Source organism: Dendrobium catenatum, unplaced genomic scaffold (assembly GCF_001605985.2).
Source record: "Dendrobium catenatum unplaced genomic scaffold, ASM160598v2 fragScaff_scaffold_756, whole genome shotgun sequence".
NCBI lineage: Eukaryota > Viridiplantae > Streptophyta > Magnoliopsida > Asparagales > Orchidaceae > Dendrobium > Dendrobium catenatum.
Genome location: NW_021319218.1, coordinates 974,890 through 998,506, shown reverse-complemented (window position 1 = coordinate 998,506; position 23,617 = coordinate 974,890). Strand labels below are relative to the sequence as shown.

The 23,617-nt window shown below is 35.0% G+C and overlaps 1 protein-coding gene across 2 annotated transcripts in view; it reads right to left on the bottom strand.

Moving 5' to 3' along the window:
* The window catches only part of LOC110103029 (sprT-like domain-containing protein Spartan), a 51,897-nt gene extending 32,282 nt beyond the window's left edge, over nt 1-19,615 (bottom strand). Inside the window, exon 1 of one of the 2 annotated variants that reach the window (XM_028696520.1) lies at nt 19,385-19,615. In XM_028696520.1, the coding sequence (XP_028552353.1) occupies nt 19,385-19,494 (110 nt within the window). In that variant the 5' untranslated portion in view covers nt 19,495-19,615. Of the gene's footprint in view, nt 1-12,142; nt 12,667-19,384 lie in introns of those variants that run through there. The other variant, XM_020831574.2, reaches the window with a different exon arrangement.
* Nucleotides 19,616-23,617: the final 4,002 nt, after the last annotated feature.

The window sequence follows — 23,617 nt, the reverse complement described above, 5'->3', positions numbered from 1 at the left end:
AATATAAGTACATAATATTAATACCATTTTAAAGCAAGCTAAGTGAAGCCTCCCTTCTTAAGCCAACCCATAAATACAACGTGTCTTCAACTATGTAGTTTAATCACTTAAATAACAATAGACCAACCTTCCGGTATAAATTTTGAGCTGGTTTACATAACATGCATATCAACCTCATAATAAAGAGTATTTCATAACACAAATCACATTCACATCAATATGTCAACCCAAACAACTCGAGATACATGACAAGAGGTGACTCGTGCCTGTCAATTAGGTGTCCATTTTAGGTTCTCTAACATTGGTAGAATAAATTCATCAAGTTAACACAAGGTGAAAAACTTACAGGATCATGATCGAGTTTACCATCCATCACATTCAATCCTCATCTAAATACTAGCAATTTCTTATACCCTCATAGCAGAGTTTGTTCTTAATTAAAAGTATTCTCCATTTTTGTGACAACATATTATTAACTATGGAATCTTGCGCCCATAGGAAAACTTGCTCCCTTAAAACTAAAATAAGTAATGGCATGTATTGTCTTTGAAAACACACATACTTGTCAACAGTGAATGGCGCACTACTGCACAAAGGTTCTTGTAGAGCTATGATGCATAACACACGGCAAGGCGCGCACCATTTTAAACATAGTGCACAATATAAAATAATTAAAATTATATATTTATTAATAATAAATACCACTAAATAGCAAAGAATAAGTTGATTAGAGTAAAATTTAAGCATAAATATCATACCAAACAACAAAAATGATCATTTTAAATCTCATTTTAAATCCTATAGAAACTTACATCAATAGATTTGAGTAGAATTTAAGCATAATTTAGCCTAAATCCAAATAAATAGCAAAAATAATAGCTTTAAATCAAAAAAAAAGTTAAATACTTGAAATTTTTTTATATTTTGCTAATTTGATATTTAATTAATTAGTACTTAGTTGTGATATAAATATATAAACCTTAAAAAATGTAATTATAATTTATAATTTCAAATTTATAACATGTTAACAAAATAGCACGCAACATTGCCCATGCCTGGCTATATGTCGTGTCACGCCACATCAAGCAAATAACGTCGTATGTGCTCGATGCATCATGGCACGCGCCATTTTGCGTCATTGACGTGTATGAAAACACATACTTCTCTATTCCCAAAACTCCAAAAAAAAAAAAGATCCATAGGTCATAAGCCGTTTAGAGCCCACATATACAAAGAATGAGAATATATTATAATGACATCTAAATATAGAAGGTGTTGCAGTTGAAGTATGCATGCATTACTAACCAAGGTAGATATAGTTTTCAAAAATCAAAATATTGAATGGATAACACTATGATAAACAATATAACAATCATCTAGCAAATTGAAAGTACTTAACCATGATGAGATTCTTGTATGATAGGATTGATGACCTATAGTATATCATAATTGATATGCAAAGATAATAACTAAAAAGAAAAAGATGATAAAAAAAGAATTAATTTTTGAAGCGCTGATAAATCAATAGAGAGGTCAACAAAAGGAATTTTGTGGGTAATATTAAAGATCAATTTATGAGATTACGTGATTAGATGGCTCACTCTTATAGCATGAAAGCATGACCAATATGGAAATTAATAATTTAAAAGGTGCAACTTTAGGCTAGGAGGTTAGAAGAGGGACTTTTGTAATATGTAACCATTTGCTTGGTTTCAAAGGGTGTTTTTAGAAGAATGTGTTTGTGGTCAAGCTTCAAAGTGCTTGTGCCAAAGACAAGAATGTTCATATTTTTCACATAGTGGTAACTATTATAAAATTTGAATGTAAGGAATCTTGATTGTGATTTTTTTTATAGAGGTGGTGAATGGTAATGGCCTAGGTGATAGTATGACGTGGACTTATAAATTGATGGGTTAAAAAGTTTAATTCATGCCATTAAGATTGTAAAGCCTCACCTTAGCAAAAGTTTTACTAATAAAATGTGGATAAACAACATAAACAAAGTTGTAGAAGGCCCATTTTAAAAACTTTTTCTTTGGGAAGCAACATATTTAGCTAGTCAAGCGGAGTTAAATGAACCTATGAATTGTAAGACAAAGATAATTTGTGAGTATGTAAAAGAGATTAACTATCAAGTTTGTTTAAATCTCATTATGACACCTATAGCAATTGTGATATTCCATTTTAGCCCTCTAAGAATGGGTTTAATGCCTCATGTAGTATCTAGTAAGAACAAATGAAAATTGAGAATTCATAAAGTCGGCCATAAATATTGGAATATGATTATGATTATGAGCAAGTGTAACGTACTTATGAGTGACTCAATGAATCCAAAGCCAATATGATCATTATGTGTTGTCTTTCTCTTATTGTTAATTGTTTTAACATCTTCCTTGATAATTTTTATTCACAAGTTCCTAAAACTCCCCCATTACTAGTTGCATATGTTGCATCCAATAATGGTTTGTTTTTAGAATCAATCTTTAGCATTTTTGTTTAACATTTTCCTACATACTTTGAACACAAAATGTGAGCACAACATTAGGCATTCTACTTTGGTTTTAATTAACACTTTTTTGCAAACAAATATGAAAATTCAAGTCATACCCAATGTTTAAAATTGCGTAATCGGGTATTGAGGCGTTTTTCGTTCATGAGGCGAGGCGTAAGCCTCAAGGCGTTTTGAGGCGTAAGCCTCAAAATTAAAAAATTGCGTAAACATAAAATGATAAATTTTGTATATACTTATGAGTAAATAATATAAAACATAAAAAAACATAAGATATTAAATGAAGTGATTTGTTTGCGGCTTTACTTCAGGATTTATGTAAGTTTTAATATATATCGGGTGAGGCGTAAGCCTCACGCCAGTGAGGCGAGGCGCGCCTTAAGGCGGGCCTCAACCACGTTGAGGCGCAAGCCTCATAAAAAAAAACTTGAGGCGTAAGCCTCAAGGCGCTTTTCACTGGAATTGCGCAAAGGCGGGCCTTAAGGCGAGCCTCATATTGCGCAATTTTAAAACATGGTCATACCATTCCCAAGCCAAAGTCATTCACCAGTTCAATCAAACACTACAATGAAAATTCCATAATTAAATACTACAATAGTTATAGTTAAAGGAAAACATTATCATTTCATCTCTACTAATGCACTTAAATCTGGCCTTAAACACATCCTTCGAGAAAGAAAATCCATCTAAACCAATTAGATGCCCGCATCCTATTACAAATCTCTATTTTAGAGCTTCTAGATTGAACTAGCACCCTTTAAATAATTTTCATATTGGTTAGGCTCTCCAACCAAACTAATGTGTGATCCGCACTTGGTTCTCAAAATTGTCCCTCAATAATTATTAATCTCATATACAAGTCTTTAATGTTACTCTAAAATATTTCATTTGTTGAACTCTTAACCCTTCTTCATTAACTCATTGAAGCATCAAATGTCAACTATCTCATCTTTTTTCATACCAACTATGTTGAGTTGGGTCATCAAACCAGACGTTCAAGATTCTCTTGGCCATATATCTTAAGTTTGCTAGAAGATTACTATATTGCCTACCACATCAATGTTGGCACTTTAATGCTACGATTTTAAAACTGGGTTAATAACGTATGCATCTTCCAACTACAACATTTTCATTCATGATGCAGTTAATGTTATAACCTTCCCTCACTCGTGCTAGTTTTATATAGTACTATATCGTCAACATCATTATACACTAGTTCTAGGTACTGGTACTCCATTTTTCCCAAAAAAAAGTCCATATTATCATTCTACTTTCTAGTAATCAAAACCTAAATCAATATATGAATTAGGTAATAACATAATGCACATTTTCAACATTATTCTATGTCATTTTTTGGATGCATTTCTCTGTTCCAACCCATGTTTATTAACTGCAAGTTCTAGTTTAGACTCAAGTGCATTAACTAGGCTCAGAAATGTTTTCTTGAATTAGTTCACAGACATTTCTTGCATAAATATTTCAACCTGACTTATTTCCTCAGCACATCCAACCATCTTCAATTATTCTGAACCCATTTCAAGAGGTCTAATCCATTGGCTAAATTTAACCTAGAAAAGCCAATAATAACATTTTATCCCAGGCATACTTTCCAATGTTTATTAAAGATTTCTTCTAAAATTATAACAAATAAGCAAAATCCAAAATGAAATTGCCAATTTTCTGCTAGAATATGATATTATTGTGACCATGCTAGAAGACCCACTATGGATATAAACAATGGTCGAAATACTCATCATCCTACAAATATAGCAGGATAGGCAAGAAGAAAAACACATGAATGAAGATCAAGCATGCAGCACAAAACATGGAATCCTAATACAGTAATGAAGCATAACTGAACAATACCCAACACAGTTAAAGAAAAACTGAACAAATAACAAGGCAACAAATACTAATAAAATACTGATGCAAGCAAAAATTTGGGAAAAAACCCCAAATTTTCGCAAGCAAAAGCTAAACCTTCCTAGGAAATAGAAATGACACAAAGTCTCAAAAACTAGACAAAATGATACAAATAAACCAAAAAAATAATTTCAATTTATAATATAAGAGAACTTACAAACTTTGACACCTACAAAAGGACGCTTACAAAATGCTTGTTTACAAATTTTGACGAAGAAACTCCTAAAGTTGCATTTCATCCGTTGAGAAGAAGGATACAGGTGGGGTGGTCTCTTGCGGATAGAAGAAGGAGATTAGAAGACCAAGACGAAAATAGGAGAGGCTTGCAAGCCTTCCCAAGAAGTAGAAGAAGAAGAGGAGGTGGAACAAGCTCACAAGCTTTTCCATGAATAAACCCATAGGTTTTCTATTCCAAAAATCATTCACATAGCATCCTTTTTTTAACATAAAACACTACATATTTATAGGATAAAAGAGGGCAGCAAAACAGCCCCTAACAGCAATATTTAAATCTATTAAATAAAGGAAAATAGAAGGCCAAAAGACACCACAAACAGCAGCTGAAAAGACATCCCAAATATCATCCAAATTCATCCCAATCCAACACCTAAGGGACGGAACCAACAGGAACCCGAGGAAGCCAGGGAAAAGGGGGCGGAACCAGTAGAACCCGAGGAGGCCAGGGGGGCGGAACCAGCAGGAACCCGAGGAGACCAGGGAGGTGGAACCAGCACGAACCCGAGAAGACCAGGGAGAAACTGAGAAGAGCATGGGGAAGGGAACGAGACACAAGAAGGAGAAGAAACAAGGGGCCACATAGGGGGGAATGAACCTAATTAAAGCCACATTATGAGCTTAAACATTAGTAGAAGCTCATTAATGAGCTGAACTTAAGTAGAAGCTTAAAAATATCAACTCAACTAGTTTTGACCTCCCCCCTTGCCTACATCAATTCTCCCCCACCTGAAAAAAAAAACTCATCTCCCGATGAGTTGTTCTTATATTTCTTCCGATGAGGTAAAGAAGGCGCCTCAAGCTCTTGAATTTTTGTTGCATACCTTTTCAAAATTTCTCCTCGTTCATGCTTTTGACCTGGGCTTGCAGAAATCTCTTCCTCTTCTCGAATTTCTCCGAACACAAGTACATTTGATATTGAATTTTATACAACTCGTTTTGTAGGGGATTGGTAGAACTTCCTTGCAATGGAATCCCTCCCTTCCACATTTGGAATCTTCACATCCTGAATAGGTGGTTGATTTATAAATTTGGCAGGGTCAAATTCTCCTTGGAATTCATTTGAATCCTGATCTGAGGCTTCTGAAGGATGATTACATGGACTATCCATTTAGACTCAAAACAAAACTCAAAAACTCATATGACACACACGACAACTGGTACGACTCACCAAGACTCACTCGACAAACCGGGATTTGCTAACCGGCTCAGATACCAAATTGATGCAAGCAAAAATTTGGGAAAAAACACCAATTTTTTGCAAGCAAAAGCTAAACCTTCCTAGGAAATAGAAATGACATAAAGTCTCAAAAACTAGACAAAATACAACAAATAAACCAAAAAAATAATTTCACTTTATAATATAAGAGGACTTGCAAACTTTGACACCTACAAAAGGACGCTTACAAGACACTTGCATACAAATTTTGACAAAGAAACTCCTAAAGTTGCATTTCATCCGTTGAGAAGAAGGAAACAGGAGGGGTGGTCTCTTGCGGATAGAAGAAGGAGATTAGAAGACCAAGACGAAGATAGGAGAGGCTCGCAAGCCTTTCGAAGAAGTAGAAGAAGAAGAGGAGGTGGAACAAGCTCACGAGCTTTTCTACGAATAAACCCGTAGGTTTTCTATTCCAAAAATCATTCACATAGAATCCTTTTTTAAACATAAAACACTACATATTTATAGGATAAAAGAGGACAGCCAAACAGCCCCTAAAAGCAATATTTAAATCTATTAAATAAAGTGAAATAGAAGGCCAAAAGACACCACAAACAGCAACTGAAAAACATCCCAAATATCATTCAAATTCATCACAATCCAACACCCAAGGGACGGAACCAGCAGGAACCCGAGGAAGCCAGGGAAAAGGGGGCATAACCAGCAGAACCCGAGGAGGCCAAGGGGGCGAAACCATTAGGAACCCGAGGAGGCCAGGGGGGCGGAACCAGCAGGAACCCGAGGAGACCAGGGAGAAACCGAGAAGAGCATGGGGAAGTTGCGTATTAGGGTATTGAGGCGTTTTTCATTCATGAAGCGAGGCGTAAGCCTCAAGGCGTTTTGAGGCGTAAGCCTCAAAATCAAAAGATTGCGTAAACATAAAATGATAAATTTTTTATATACTAATGAGTGAATAATATAAAACATAAAAAAGCATAAGATATGAAGTGAAATCAAAATATCCCAATAATAAGACAACATGAAATGTAGTTCAACTCAAATTCTATCTTTTCCAAATCCCAGTAATCTTTTCATTAACATATAATTCCAATTTCCAAAAATAAATAGCAATGACATACCACATAAGAACTCATAAGTCACCAGCACTGTCATCACTAAGGGGTTCTTCATTTGAATCATCATTATGATGAATGGCTCTCTCCCCTTCCTCCTCTCCTATAGAGTCCAATGTCGGGCATTTACTTCAAGATTTATGTGAGTTTTAATATATATAGCATGAGGCGTAAGCCTCGTGCCAGTGAGGCGAGGCGGGCCTCAACCAAGTTGAGGCGCAAGCCTCATAAAAAAGACTTGAGGCGTAAGCATCGAGGCGTTTTTACTGGAATTGCGCAAAGGCGGGCCTCAAGGCGAGCCTCATATTGCGCAATTTTAAACCATGTGGGGAAGGGAAAGATACATAAGAAGGAGAAGAAAGAATGGGCCACCTAGGGGGAATGAACCTAATTAAAGCCACGTTATGAGCTGAAACATTAGTAAAAGCTCATTAATGAGCTGAACTTAAGTAGAAGCTCAAAAATATCAACTCAACTTGTTTTGAACCCCCCTCCCCCCTTGCCTACATCAAATACGCAAGAAGCCTAAAACAATTACAAAAATAAAGACAATAATGAAGATCTAGCATCTAGAAAGGAACATTAACACTAAAGCATAACAAAAAATGTTTTCCAACTTAATAGTATTCCTCATAACATTGTTATTCAAAACCCATATGAAACTCCTGCATACATGCTGATTTTTATCAATTCCTACTCAAGTTCTGTGAAAACCTAGACAGCGTGAAAAAGAAACTTTGGTCACGGAGAACTAGAGAGAAACACAGTTGCTTGAAACCTAGGGGATGAGAAAAGGAGGATATGTTGGTCGTAAATGATGGTGGCAAAAAATAATCACTAGGAACCCAATGGGAAAAGGAATCAGCATAACAAACTTGATAGGAGAAGGGGGTAGAGAAATGGACCGCACTCAAAGTATGGAGATACATTTAGACATGGGAAAGAATGTCTTTAGATCTTCCTCAATCATTTTGAAAATAAAAGATAATTGTGACAATTTGATCAGATGTGCATGAGGATTAACAATATATTTTTTAAAGTCGCATAGGGATTGTGTGCTAATTATAATAAATAAGTATATTTACCACTACTTTTTATACATTTGAGACTATCATATCATATGTTGCACCGATACGGATACGGCGACACGGATATGACACGAAATAGATACGGGACACGTCAATTCCTAAAAATATAGGATACGGATATGGCGCGGATACGATATTATAATATATAAATTATATATAAATATTAAGAAAATAATCAAAGCATAATATTTGAAATGACAAAAAAATTGAAAGAAACATCATTTATAGCATTGCATCTTATAATATCAAAAGAAAAGTAAGCATTAAATGTTTAAATGTCTAGTACAACAACAAAAACATAAACAGAAATTATTTAGCACATGAGGTTTCAACTATTCAATATAAGGAATGATAGGATTAGCTTCTTCAGTGTTTGTTCAGCACATGAAGTTGCATTATCCTACAAAGGATCAACACAAATAAACCACATGAATTTGAAACATGAAAATTTTAAGCAAAAGTGTAGATATGTCGCAGATATGCCGGGGGTCCAAGGGGGCGCTGCCCCCTACAGCGCCTAACAGGGGGCGAAACAAATTTTTATTGTAAGAGTTGTTTTAAAGATTTCTCTAGCTTCTTGGTGCCGAGTGCTGCGGAGAGGTACCGAGCAGTACTGAGTACCAAGCGGTACCGAGCCTACGATGAAGAAAAAGAAGAGAAGGACATGCGTATCCGATACATGTGTCGGATCAAATTAAAATAATATTTTAATTGGACACGGAAAAACCGTATCCGACACATATCCGTGACATATCGGAGGCGTATCCGCATTTGACAAGTGTCTGATACAGCATGCCTCATAAATAGGAGTATCCGTGCTACATAGGTCATATCTCTACCAATAAATTCATCATTTACAAAAAATAGTAACAAAAACTTTTGAGTGATAAAAAGTTAATGTCTTTACCAATCCAAATCTTTTCAGGTGATTTATAACATAAAGGAACTAAGGGTCCTCAATTGATAAAAAAATTGTAATGCTCATAGCATCAACCCAAAAAGTCTTTAAGCAATCCAATATCTACTTTCATGCTTCTATCTCTCTCATTCATAGTTCAATTTTTGCACTCAATAATCCCATTTTACTATGGTGTTCCTTCAAAAAACCTCTCCATATGGATCCACTGCACAAAATTCTATTTATTGCCAGTTTTCATACTCTACTTCATTACTTGTTCATAGATACTACATTTTTTGCTCATTATCTACATTCCACCTTGTAAAACTACACAAAAATATTAAATCTATTTTCCAAAAAAGAAAAACCATACTCTCTTTGTGAAGCCATCAATGAAGATTATATACTTGTTGTAAAATGTCAAAAATATATGTTGCTAAAGATGGCCCCTAAATATTAGTTTGCATAAGATTTCACTTTTGAGTTTTGTGTACCATTCAATTCTTTGAAAATTTGACATTTCTCGACTTACAAAAAAATAGACCTCACTAGAACATACCCTAGTAAGATCTAAATGACAAGTAAAGCATTCAAGACTTTAAAATGAAAGCTTATATTTTGAAATGTCAAATTCACCATATTTTTTCAATCATATGACCCACCCATCTATGTGGGATCAGCATGACAGGCATGGTTATATCGACAAGTGAGATCTAAATGGCAAGTAAAATCACATTATCAATCAAGGTAGCATGACAAGCAATGAGCCGAGGACGAGAATCACATATTCTAAATTAAATAAATTTAGGCAAATTCAAAATACAACTAAAACGGGTTGTTAAAGGTGTTGTGAATTCCTCAAAAATTACTTTACCTTTTTTTTAAGTTCAAATCAAACATCAATAAACATAAAACACCTATATTTTTTTACACCACTCCTAATACATGAAAACAAACAGTCCCTAATTGAATTCAAATGCTATAATTATAAATTTTTGTGAGCCTAATTCTTCAAAAGTGAGCGGGCAATTTCAACAAGTTCAAAAGGCCAAAATATGAACATAAAATTTAAAATAAAAGTGCCTACTCCTCTCTAAATGAACAATAATTATGGCAAATCATAGTCAATAGGTTTTTCAACAAGTCTATGCTCCCCATAAGGAATTAAGCAAAATACCTCAACATATCCCAAAAAATATATGTGATAATCAAAATATCATAATCGAAGGGAATTTCATAATAAAAATGCCATTAAATTTTAAGAAAAATATCCACAAGTTTTTTTTTCCCTATGATAGGTATAATTAAAGTAAAATCATAATTGGAGGGAACTCCACTCAAATCTAACTTCCCATACTAGAAAATTAAATAAAAATATATTTACAAAAAAAATTCTCAAGCAATAACTAATTGTTTCACATTCAGAGCAATCAACCATCCATCCTTCATGCCAATTTACCAAGGGTTAAAATTTCTAGTTTGACCAAAGCTGATAAAGAGCACATGTTACATCAAATGTATCCATGTGATCATGCTTAAAACCCCCACGCCAATAAAGATGTAGCAAATATACTCTGACAGGTGATAATGCTGAATGTGACAACATCATTATATTATAATTATGGTCAAAGCTCGGATGTTTCTCAAAGGATAAATATATAACTCATGAGCCATAAAGCGCATTTGATATGACACAAAGCTCATTTTTAGCTAAGATTGCCTGAAAATTGACCCCTCTAGCAAGTTTTTGCCTATGTTGGTGAGATCTCCTCGAAAGTTGTAACCCATGATCGTTGATAAAGATCATTTGGTCAAGTTAGGCCAAATGTCTATACCGACGTAGAACACCAAGATCCATAACAACCTAGAATAACGAAATTATGGAATTTGAATTGGCTCACTGTTAATTCCCTTACAATTTAATCTGAGTAAATAGTAGTATATCGTCTTCCAAATCAAACTATTCCTACTAAAAATAAAAATTTATAGAGAATATCAACTAGCTTTAACTGAAAGTTCTCTCTCATGATTGAAAGTAATAAAACTCTTTAGGGAATGCACTAATGAAAAACATTTATATCATATCATAAAATCCTCATTAGATGGTGAAACTTTTGGGTGGTCTCATCATATATCAAATATGTCAATTAAAACATTAACCTGAACACCAGCTTACATATAACAAATTCAACTGTAAGTTTTTGAAGCCTACAAAATTCTAGTGACTCCATTGGGAAAATTTTCTTTCAATCTTTAACTAGCTATGTAGGAATATCCTTATTATAGTGCCATGTATAATTGCAGCTCCACACTTACAAACATAAGTTTTAGTGAAATTCTTTAAAAGGAAATAATAAGCTAAATTTCTCTTAATCCAAATTAAATTCGTAAATCTTGTTTGTGGTATCAAGAACATTAAAATACAACATGTATAAGCTTCTATGCCTCCACTCTGGAAGCATTAAGCATTGCCTAGCTTCCCTCAAGTGTTTATTACATGGCACATAGCATTTGCCTAAAGGCTGCACATTTATACAAATGCGATATCCAAACTTCAAAAAATACATGCCATAACTCAAGAAAACATACCCTAGTGAGGGTGCTTACAAGGTTGTAGATGCTATAAGGGATAAGTTCTGTTCTTAGTAGTGTTCGGGTCATGATTAATCTTATTCTTTCATAAAAGAGGAACCTTCCTACTCAAATTTTACTCATCAACAAAAAATCCCTTACAAAATTCTCAAAAACTCGACTACTTGGCTTACAACATCTTATATTCTGTTGTTTAAATGGTATACGCATCCAACCGAAGCGCTGCAACACCAAAAACTAAAAGCAAAAACTCGAGAGCAAAAAAAATTAGAGGCTTTCATAAAACCATGGAACCCCAACCAAGCAAAATAACAATTACATGAACCTTCAGCACCTAATAACTTCCAGAAGTGCAATTGTTCAATAAACATAAATTTCACCGCCAATTACATTATATCTATGTTAGAGCAGGAGCATATAAAAAACGATAAGCAAAAAATCTCATGTTTGGTCAAATTTCACACTTCTTTTAAACAAAGGCTCCTAAAAAAACCCTGATTTTTGCCCAATCAACACCCAAGAAACCGATAAGAGAGAGAGAGAGAGAGAGAGAGAGAGAGAGAGAGAGAGAGAGAGAGAGAGAATAAAAGTCTTGCAAGTGCTAACCTAGTCAAGCACGGAGCCCACGAGAGTATGCAAGTGCCGAGAGCTTCACTGAAGTAAAGGGAGTTGTAATAGCAGAAGAGCTCGTGGATATCCGGCCTCGGCTCCGCCATCCTCGATTCACCGAAGCGCACTTAACACACAACGAAAGAATAAGAGAAGTTTGACAACAGGAGGATGAAGAGGAGGATTATATCGTTAATAGTTGGCATCTGAGAAGGGATTTAATATAATCAGCGGTCATTCCACGAATCGAGAGATAGAGAGAGAGGGAGAGAGGGAGGCGCGACTCTAAGCTGAAAACCACCACCGTCGCCGGCGGGTGTGATGCGATACGACGGGAGGCTCCGGCGCTAACAGATTTGAGGGCAAGTAAAGGGCAGGGTATGCAAATCCCGACGGGACGGAAAACTGCTTCATGGTATGGCATCTTGAAGACCAATCCATTTGAAGACTCAGAGGTTGAGGGGAGGCTGCTATTCTCTCTCAATCTCTCTTTCTCTTCTTTCTCTTCTCTCTCAGTTATTTATGGGTCATTACATATATATCATAAAATTTTTATAACTACTTACAATGAATTGTTTGGATGCAGATAGGATTTAGTTCAAATAGAATTTAATAAGTTTCGTTTGGAATAATTTTCTTATCGTTTTATAATTTTTTATATAAAAAATAACTTTTTAAAGTTACTGTAGCAAATAATTTTTCTGCATAAAATTTTTTTAGAGTAATTAAAAATAATTATCAAACAAAATTAAAACTATACTTTAAAAAACAAAACAGTAAGAAAGTTGTCTCAAATAAAATCTAAATCTAATTAAATATTAATGAATTAATTAGATATTTATTTAATGAATTAATGTCCATTAGTTAAACTAAGATTTTAATGATAATTTTTTATAATATAATTAATATAAAATTAATACAAATCGCATAATTATTAAAAATTAATTAACTCGTATTGAATTATATTTATTAACTTTAATTTATTTATGAACTTTGTTTATTAACCCTTTATATTCTTCCCTGCCATTACATATCTATTTATATAATTTATCTTCTCTGTCTTTCTTTATACTTGATACGTCGTTAAAAATTATCTTGATCAGGCACGAATATTGATGCAAAATCAAGTTGAAAACTTTCGAAATTAAAATTGGGAACATCTGAACTCCGATTTTAGCAAACTTACAGTCGAACTAACCGAGCCCAAATAAGTCCAAATCAAATACCCGAAGTGCAATTTGAAGGTTCGAACAACAATTTGGATTACCAAAGGGTTTCCAAACAGTATGTGCTTAAATTTGAATCGAGCGGCTCGACGAGACGAATCCAACGAGCCCAAGATCGCAGAATTACGACATCATTAAGACCTTCAAATGTCTGACGAACAGTCTACGATCAAGGGATTCAATATCGTCTGTCCATCCAACCACTCCCCATTTACAGGCAATGCCACTCCAAAAATATATAAATAGATCCCTCATTTTTCTTGAAAGGGGGGACCCCAAGCAAGAAGAGAAGGAAGAGAAGGAAGAAGCTCCTCCTCAACCACCGTCTGAGTACCGTCGGACCACCGCCTGACGTCGTCGCTCCACCGGACCACCACCTGAGGCCTTCACCCTCGCCGGACCACCGCCTGAGGCCCCCACCTTCGCCGGACCACCACATGAGGCCCGGACTTCCGCCGGATCACCGCCTGACGTCGTTGCTCCGTCAGACCACCACTTGAGGCCCTCACCCTCGCCGGACCACCGCCTGAGGCCCTCACCTTCGCCGGACCACCACCTGAAGCCCGGGCTTCTGCCGGACCACCGCCTGATGTCGTTGCTCCGTCAGACCACCACCTGAGGCCCTCACCCTCGCCGGACCACCGCCTGAGGCCCTCACCTTCGTCGGACCACCACCAGAAGCCCGGGCTTCCGCCGGACCACCGCCTGACGTCGTTGCTTTGCCGGACCACCACTTGAGGCCCTCACCCTCACCGGACCACCGCCTGAGGCCCTCACCTTCGCCGGACCATCACCTAAGACCCGGACTTCTACCGGACCGCCGCCTGACATCGTTGCTCCGCTGAACCACCACTTGAGGCTCTCACCTCCGTCGGACCATCACCTGAGGCCCTCACCATTGCCGGACAACCACTTGAGGCCCTCACCCTCGCCGGACTACCGCTTGAGACCCTCACCTTCTTCGGACCACCACCTGAGGCCTAGACTTCCGCCGGACCACCGCCTGACGTCGTTGCTTCGCCGGACCACCACTTGAGGCTCAAACTTCTTCTTGACCACCACCTGACGTCTGGACTTCTAACAGACCACCACTTGAGGCTTTGTGCTCCACCAGGCTTCCACCTAAGGCCCAAACTTCCGCTGAACCACTACTTGAGGCCCCGAGCTCTACCAGGACACCACCTGACACACGGAGTTCTGCCGAATTATCACCTAAGTCCCGGACTTCTACCGGACCTCCAGCTAAGGCCCGAAATTCTACCGAACCACAATATGAGACTCGAACTTCTGTCGGGCCACCACTTGATGTTGAGAGTTCTCCCAGAGTACCGCCCTTCTACTACGGTCTATCAAACCCCTATCTCCTGCCGACTATGGTCCTTCTAACCTCCATCACCAGACAACGGTCTTTCTGATCCCGGACTTCTGCCAACTACGGTCTTTCGGACCCATGTCTCGTGCCGACTATGGCCCTTCCAACTAAACAAACATGCTAATGTTGATTATTGTAACTCTCACCATGTAATGCACTCTGTATGACGTGCATTTGTGCATCAAGCCAATACCTTCTCCTTAAGAAGTGCCTCATTTGTAATTGATTGTAAATACAAGAGGATTCATTCAAATTGGGTCAGGCACCGTGGTTTTTCCCCTTTTCAAGAGTTTCCACGTAAAAACTCTAGTGTTTCTTATGAATGATGCACCCTCTTTTTTATATGTGCATGTGTTGGGTCTTAATACAATGCTACGACGTTAAATTTCATATTTCTCTACTACCGCGAATACTCCAGGATGCAACAATACTATTTCTAATTAAATTTTAATTGAATTTAATTGAACTAATTTAATTATAGTAATTATATATTAATATAATAATTAATTATTAACTAATTAAATACTAAAGATAAGCAAATTTAAGAAAAAGTTGATAGGAGCCAAAATGGAGTTAGGAAAGGAGTAAATGTATTCTTCTCTGCCATTGCATGTCAATTTCTATAATTTATCTTCTCTTTTATAATTGTCTTTCTTCTTCCTCATATCATTGGCTTGTACAAGGTTTGCTTATTCTTGTCTCAATGTCTTCTTTGCTGCTTGGTAGAGTTTTGAAAGGGTCGCTAAAGGGACCTGCTTCGCCCAGTTTGACCATCATTCCAATCAGATTGGAAGTCGTAATGGGAGCTCACCACAAAGGTCATGATCTTTCAACCTTTTGGTGCGCCTTTTCGACTAAGATTTTATTTAGGATAGCTTTATTTATTATTTTTTAAAGCAGTTTTTTAGTAAAAAGTTTTTTAAATGAGAAATTTTTGTACTAAAAAATAGCTTTAGAAAATAATAAAAGAGCTATCCCGAACGAAGCCTAAGACTTCGGCTTCGTTTAGGACAGCTTTTTTATTGCTTCTTAAAATAAAATTTTAGTACAAAATTACATTTTTTTAACTAAACTCTGTTTTAAGAAGCAATAAAAAGCCGTCCTAAATGAAGCTTTTGTTTGGAACATCTTTCTTACTACTTTTTAAAATAACTTTCTTATCATTTTTTTACCGCATAATAGTAGCATAGCATTTTTTGTTTCTTTAATTTTCAACGACGAAGCAAGAAAAGATTATAACTCTCAACCTTGTCATCTCTATAAAATATAATTCTTGATAGGATCAAATAACACAATTTATCTTTATGGGTGTCATCTTAAATTCTCAAGCGGCTCTCATTTTTAAATTGCTAGGGTTTTACTATTTTAAGCAAACGAGTTTAAATCAATTGTATAAATCTTTTATTTAACAAGTTGAGTGAGGGTAATTATCAATGATATAAAACTGAAAGAATGAGAGGTTTATGATTCAATGATTTGATTAGGCTTGAACAAAGATTGAACAGTATGACGAAATAAATATTCTATTAATTTAAGTATTGTCTAAATGATATAATATTGATATAATAACAAAGAAACCTCTCCATATGGATCCCACTCCACAAAATTCTGTTTATTGCCATATGTCATACTCTACTTCATTACTTGTTCATAGATACTGCATTTTTTGCTCATTATCTACATTCCACCTTCTAAAACTACACAAAAATATTAAATCTATTTTCCAAAAAAAAAAAGAAAAACCATACTCTCTTTGTGAAGCCATCAATCAATGAAGATAATATACTTGTTGTAAAATGTCACAAATATATGTTGCTAAAGATGGCCCCTAAATATTAGTTTGCATAAGATTTCACTTTTGAGTTTTGTGTACCATTCAATTCTTTGAAAATTTGACATTTCTCAACTTACAAAAGAATAGACCTCAATAGAACTTAAATCTCAAGACTTCAAAATGAAAGCTTCTATTTTGAAATGTCAAATTCACCAGATTTTTTCAATCATATGACCCACCCATCTATGTGGGGTCAGCAAGACGGCAATTTATTGCGTCCAGTGTCCGGATTCGTCCGGACACCAATCCAGACGCGACACATCAACAAAATACATTGGGCCCCAATGTATTTGGGTGATGTGGCGCATCCGGATTGGTTGTTCGGATGTCAGGTGACCGGATGCAATAATTCGCCCAGCAAGACAGGCATGGTTACATCAACAAGTGAGATCAATCAAGGTAGCATGACAAGCAATGAGTCGAGGACGATAATCACATATTCTAAATTCATTAAATTTAGGCAAATTCAAAATACAACTAAAATGGGTTGGAATTCCTCAAAAATTACTTTATATTTTTTTTAGTTCAAATCAAACATCAATAAACATAAAACACCTATATTTTTTTACACAACTCCTAATACATGAAAACAAACCGCCCCTAATTGAATTCAAATGCTATAATTATAAATTTTTGTGAGCCTAATTCTCCAAAAGTGAGCAGGCAATTTCAACAAGTTCAAAAACCCAAAATCTGAACATAAAATTTAAAATAATAGTGCCTACTCTTTAAATGAGCAATAATTATGGCAAATCATAGTCGATGGGTTTTTCAACAAGTCTATGCTCCCCACAAGGAATTAAGCAAAATACCTCAAAATATCCCTAAAAATATATGTGATAATCAAAATATCATAATCGAAGGGAATTTCTTAATAAAAATGCCATTAAATTTTAAGAAAAATATCCACAAGTTTTTTTCCCTATGATAGGCATAATTAAAGTAAAATCATAATTAGAGGAAACTCCACTCAAATCTAACTTCCCCTACTAGAAAATTAAATAAAAATATATTTTAAAAAATAAAAAATGCTCAAGCAATAACTAATTATTTCACATTCAGAGCAATCATCCATCCATCCTTCATGCCAATTTACCAAGGGTGAAATTTTCTAGTTTGACCAAAGCTCATAAAGAGTACATGTTACATCAAATGTATCCATGTGATAAAGCTTAAAACCCTCACGCCCATAACTATGTAGCAAATATACTCTGACCACGTGATATGCTGAATGTGACAACATCATTATATTATAATTATAGCCAAATCTCGGATGTTTCTAAAAGGATAAATCTATAACTCATGAGCCATAAGGCGCATTTGATATGACACAAAGCTCATTTTTAGCTAAGATTGCCTCAAAATTGACCCCTTTGGCAAGTTTTGGCCTATATTGGTGAGATCCCCTTGAATGATGTAACCCGTGATCGTTGATAAAGATAATTTGGTCAAGTTAGGCCAAATGTCTATACCAACTTAGAACACCAAGATCCATGACAACTTAGAATAATTAAACTATAGGATTTTAATTGGCTCATCGTTAATTCCCTCAAAATCTGATCTGAGTAAATAGTAGTATATCTTCTTCCAAATCAAACTATTCCTACTAAGAATAAAAATTTATAGAGCATATCAACTAGCTTTAATTGAAAGTTCTCTCTCATGATTAAAAGTGATAAAGTCTTTAGGGCATGAACTAATGAAAAACATTTTTATCATATCATAAAATCCTCATTAGATTGTGAAACTTTTGGGTGGTGTTTTATCATATACCAAATCTTCCAACTAATATATTAACTTGAACACCAACTTACATATAACAAATTCAACTGTAAGTTTTCGAAGCCTACAAAATTATAGTGACTCCATTGGGGAAAGTTTCTTTCAGTCTTTAACTAGCTATGTAGGAATATCCTTATCATAGTGCCATGTATAATTGCAGCTCCACACTTACAAACATTAGTTTTAGTGAAATTCTTTAAAAGGAAATAATAAGCTAAATTTCTCTTAATCCCAAATTAAATTCGTAAATCTTGTTTGTGGTATCAAGAACATTAAAATACAACATGTATAAGCTTCTATGCCTCCACTCTGGAAGCATTAAGCATTGCCAAGCTTCCCTCAAGTGTTTATTCCATGGCACATAGCATTTGCCTAAAGGTTGCACATTTATACAAATGCGATATCCAAACTTCAAAAAAGATATGCCATAACTCAAGCAAACATACCCTAGTTAGGGTGCTTAGAAGGTGGTAGATGCTATAATGGATAAGTTCTGTTCTTAGTAGTGTTCGGGTCATGATTAATCTTATTCTTCCATAAAAGAGGAACCTTCCTACTCAAATTTTACTCATCAACAAAAAATCCCTTACAAAATTCTCAAAAACTCGACTACTTGGCTTACAACATCTTATATTCTGTTGTTTAAATGGTATACGCATCCAACCGAAGCGCTGCAACACCAAAAACTAAAAGCAAAAACTCGAGAGCAAAAAGAAATTAGAGGCTTTCATAAAACCATGGAACCCCCAACCAAGCAAAATAACAATTGCATGAACCTTCAGCACCTAATAACTTCCAGAAGTGTAATTGTTCAATAAACATAAATTTCACCGCCAATTACATTATATCTATGTTAAAGCAGGAGCATATAGAAAACGATAAGCAAAAAAGCTCATGTTTGGTCAAATTTCACACTTCTTTTAAACAAAGGCTCCTAAGAAAACCCTGATTTTTGCCCAATCAACACCCAAGAAACCGATAAGAGAGAGAGAGAGAGATAGAATAAAAGTTTAGCAAGTGCTAACCTAGTCAAGCACGGAGCCCACGAGAGTATGCAAGTGCCTAGAGCTTCACTGAAGTAAAGGGAGTTGTAATAGCAGAAGAGCTCGTGGATATCCGGCCTCGGCTCCGCCATCCTCGATTCACCGAAGCGCACTTAACGCACAACGAAAGAATAAGAGAAGTTTGACAACAGGAGGATGAAGAAGAGGATTATATCGTTAATAGTTGGCATCTGAGAAGGGATTTAATATAATCAGCGGTTACAAATTATTAAACTAATATAATGTATTACAAAATTTAATTTCAATTTTTTATTAATCCTAATAAATTAATTGAATTGTACTTATTATATATTTATTAACTCTAATTTATTTACCAACTTTATTTATTAACCCTTTGTATTCTTCTCTATTATTGTCTATCTATTTCTATAATTTCTCTTCTCTTTATCTTTCTTTATACTCTTTCTAATTAAATTTTAATCAAATTTAATTATTGTAATTATATATTAATATAATAATTAATTATTAACTAATTAAATACTAAAGATAAGCAAAATTAAAGGCAAAAATGGAGTTGGGAAAGGATGAAATGGTATTCTTCTTTGCCATTGCATGTCAATATTTATTATTTATCTTCTTTTTGATAATTGTCTTTCTCTTCCTCATAGCATTGGCTTGTATATGGTTTGCTTTTCCTTGTCTCCATGTCTTCATTGTTGCTTAGGATTAGCGTGCTATAATGTGAAGTAGAGTTTTGCAAGGGTCGCTAAAGGGAGATGCTTCACCCCCTTAAACCATCATTCCAATCGGATCGAAAATCACAATGGGAGCTCGCCGCAAAGGTAATGATCTCTCACCCTTTTGGTGTGCTTCTACAACTAAGGTTTTGTTTGGGATAACTTTTTTTATTGTTTTTTAAAGTAGCATTTTAGTAAAAGATTTTTTGAATGAATTTTTTTTTGCTAAAAAATAACTTTAGACAATAATAAAAGAGTTATCTGTTGACTGCATAATAGTAGCATATCTGTTTACAGCTTTCTTACTACTTTTTAAAACAACTTTCTTATCATTTGTTGACTGCATAATAGTAGCATAGCATTTTTTGTTTCTTTCATTTTCAGCCGATGAAGCAAGAAAAGATTATAACTCTAAAGCTTGTCATCTCTAAAAAATATAACTCTTGATAGGATCAAATAACACAATTTATCTTTATGGGTGTCATCTTAAATTCTCAAACGTCTGTCATTTTTAAATTGCGAGGATTTTACTATTTTAAGAAAACTTGTTTAAATTAGTTGTATAAATATTTTATTTAACAAGTTGAATGAGGGTAATTATCAATGATATAGAACTTAAAGAAAAAGATATTTATGATTCAAGTAGGCTTGAACAAAGATTGAACAACATGACATAATAAATATTAAAATAATTTAAGTAATGTCTAAATGATATAATATTGATATAATAACTATATAATAATACAAATTTATGAATAAATAAGAAATTAAATTTATAAAAATTAGTATATTATACAATTTCAAATTTAATTCACATTTAAAAATAAATTTAGTTCATATATAAGTTTATGAATTTAATTTGAATTATTACTAATTTATGTTATATGTTTAGATATAATTTATACTTATAGATTATATATTGAATTCACATTATAAATTGTATTTACAAATTCATGTTAAATCATTTATGATAAAAAAATGGATAAAAAATAATTTTGAAGTTGTGAAAAATATTAATATCACTGTCACTAAACTTACATAACATATTTTAGTTATTATTATGCTAATTTTAAGTTTTATGCTTCTTCTTTTTTTTAATACAAATTTGTTTGTGGTGATGTTTTAACCTTACTCATTCCTTTTTTAGAGAGAAGGTTTTTGAGACTACAAAGAAAGCAATATTATTTTCTCTCATTTGTACCTTTTTTTCCTCATCTCATTCCTTTTTTTAGCTCTGCAACATTTCTTGTTCTTGAATTGAGATGGGCCAGATTCCAACCATGATTTACACCAAAGTATTCTTTGTACAATAAAAGGAGGATAGGAACTTAAAATTAGGTGAGTATATCAAGGGTAGGAGAACAAAGATAATATTAGTTGAAGATGGGATGAGTAGGGTGGTGGAAATCCTTGATATACTCACCACTTAGATGGCCTCAATGGAGGTTGTAAAACCCGCAAAATGAAATTTTTGTTGACCACATTTTTCGATGGGTCGCGACGATTTTTTTGTGGAAATTTCAAAGTTGTCGGATTTCGACGAAAATAATTTTATAAAATTCTACGCAAAATTCTAAGAAATTTGATATACAAAACTTATATTTAATTTCTCTTAATTTGAGAGATAAAAATTTATGAAGTCTAATAATACCCTTAGAGATTATTAAAACATTGATTGTTTAAGTGAGGGTAGAATAGTCTTTTGGCCACATAAGGGAATTAAAGGGACCGAATACATTCGGTCCCTCATTCAATCGTGAGCTAAACCAAGCGGAACCAAAGGAGAAGAGGCGCGCGGAAGGGAGTGGCTGGAGCTCTTCGGGCGGCGGCTTTGGCGACTTCTCCGGCGAGGTTCTTGGAAGGAAATTGTAGGGAAGATTAAGGGAAGGCTAAGGTGAGTTCTTATGAACCATTTCTCATGTTTTTCCTCAGGTTTTCTCAAAAAAAGATTTCTAGGATTTGAGAAAACTTCGATTTTCTTTAAGAATTTTAATGGGGGATTATTAGTGATTAAGAGATAGTTTTATGCATGGAATGAAGTTTTTTTTTTTTCTTCAAAATGTGGAGTTAGAAAAAATAGGGCTTTTCATATTATTGAAAATTTAAGAAATTTCTTAAAGAGCAATGTTTCAAATGATCATAGGAAGGTTTCTAAAGACTTAAATTAGAGTTTTTATATAAAATGCCATTTTTATAATCTTAATTTAATTTAAATCCGAAAATATATTAATTAAATTATTAATTAGGTGTAAGGGAAAGTTTGTCATATTTATATGAGGGAATCAATGGAAATGGGTTTTCCAAAATTAGGGTTTTAGAGTAATTCTGAAAATAGAAATTATTTTGAATTATTTTAAGTAATTGAAAAAGGTATTACTTGTATAACAAATGAATTTTTAGAAAATATATGTCTTATGTTTTAAATTAGGGAGAGGGAGAGAGAGAGAGTTTAGGGTGGTTTAGAATGAGAAGGAGAATTTTATTTTAAATTTATTTTGTATATTTTTAAATAAGAATTTGATTATTATAGGTGATATTTGTGATGACCTCGAAGGAAGTGGAACTAGTATGAAAATTGAATCCTTGAATATGTAAGTATAAATGGTTTTGTAATTACAGTTGATACATCGTCAAAAAATTATCTTGACCGGGCACGAATCTCGATGCAGAATCAAGTTGAAAACTTCGAAAATTAATTCGGAGACCATATGAACTCCGATTTCAGCAAACTTACAGTCAAACTGAGCGTCTCGGAAATACAAACCCAACGACACCAAATTCAACTCGATCCGAGCCCAAATGGGTCCGAATCATGGACCCGAAGCGTTGTTGGAAGGTTCAAACCACAATTTGAGATACCAAACAGTCTCTAATTTTAACGAGCTTATACTCGAATCAAACGGCTCGACGAGACGAATCCAACGAGCCCAAGATCGCCGAATTCCAACATCTCTAAGACCTTTAAATATCCAACGAACTGTACACGGTCGTAGGATTCGATATCGGCCGTCCATTCGACCACTTCCTATTCGCCCTTGGTCTCACGCCTATTTACGAGCTATGCCACTCCAGAAAAACTATAAATAGAGCCCTATTTCTTCACAAAGGGGGGTGGGAGCAAGAAGGGAAGAGAAGAAGAGAAGAGGAGAACAGAAGGAAGAGGAGGAAGAAGCTCCTCCTTGACCACCGACGGAACCTCGCCGGACCACCACAGGAGCTCGTCGGACCATCGCCGGAACCTCGCCGGACCACCACCGGAGCTCACCATACCACCGCTAGAGTTTTGCCGCACCACCATCTCAAGTCCCGACGTTCAGGCCCGATGTTCAGGCCCGACGTTCAAGCCCGATGTTCTGTTGAAGGCCCAACGTTCTACTCAAGGCCCGACGTCTTCATCTGAGGCCATCATCTTTGCCATAGGCCCTCACCTTCGCCAGAGGCCCTCACCTTTGCCAAAGGCCTTTGTCTTCGCTAGATCATCATCAAAGGTCGTGTGCTCCACCAGAACATCACATGA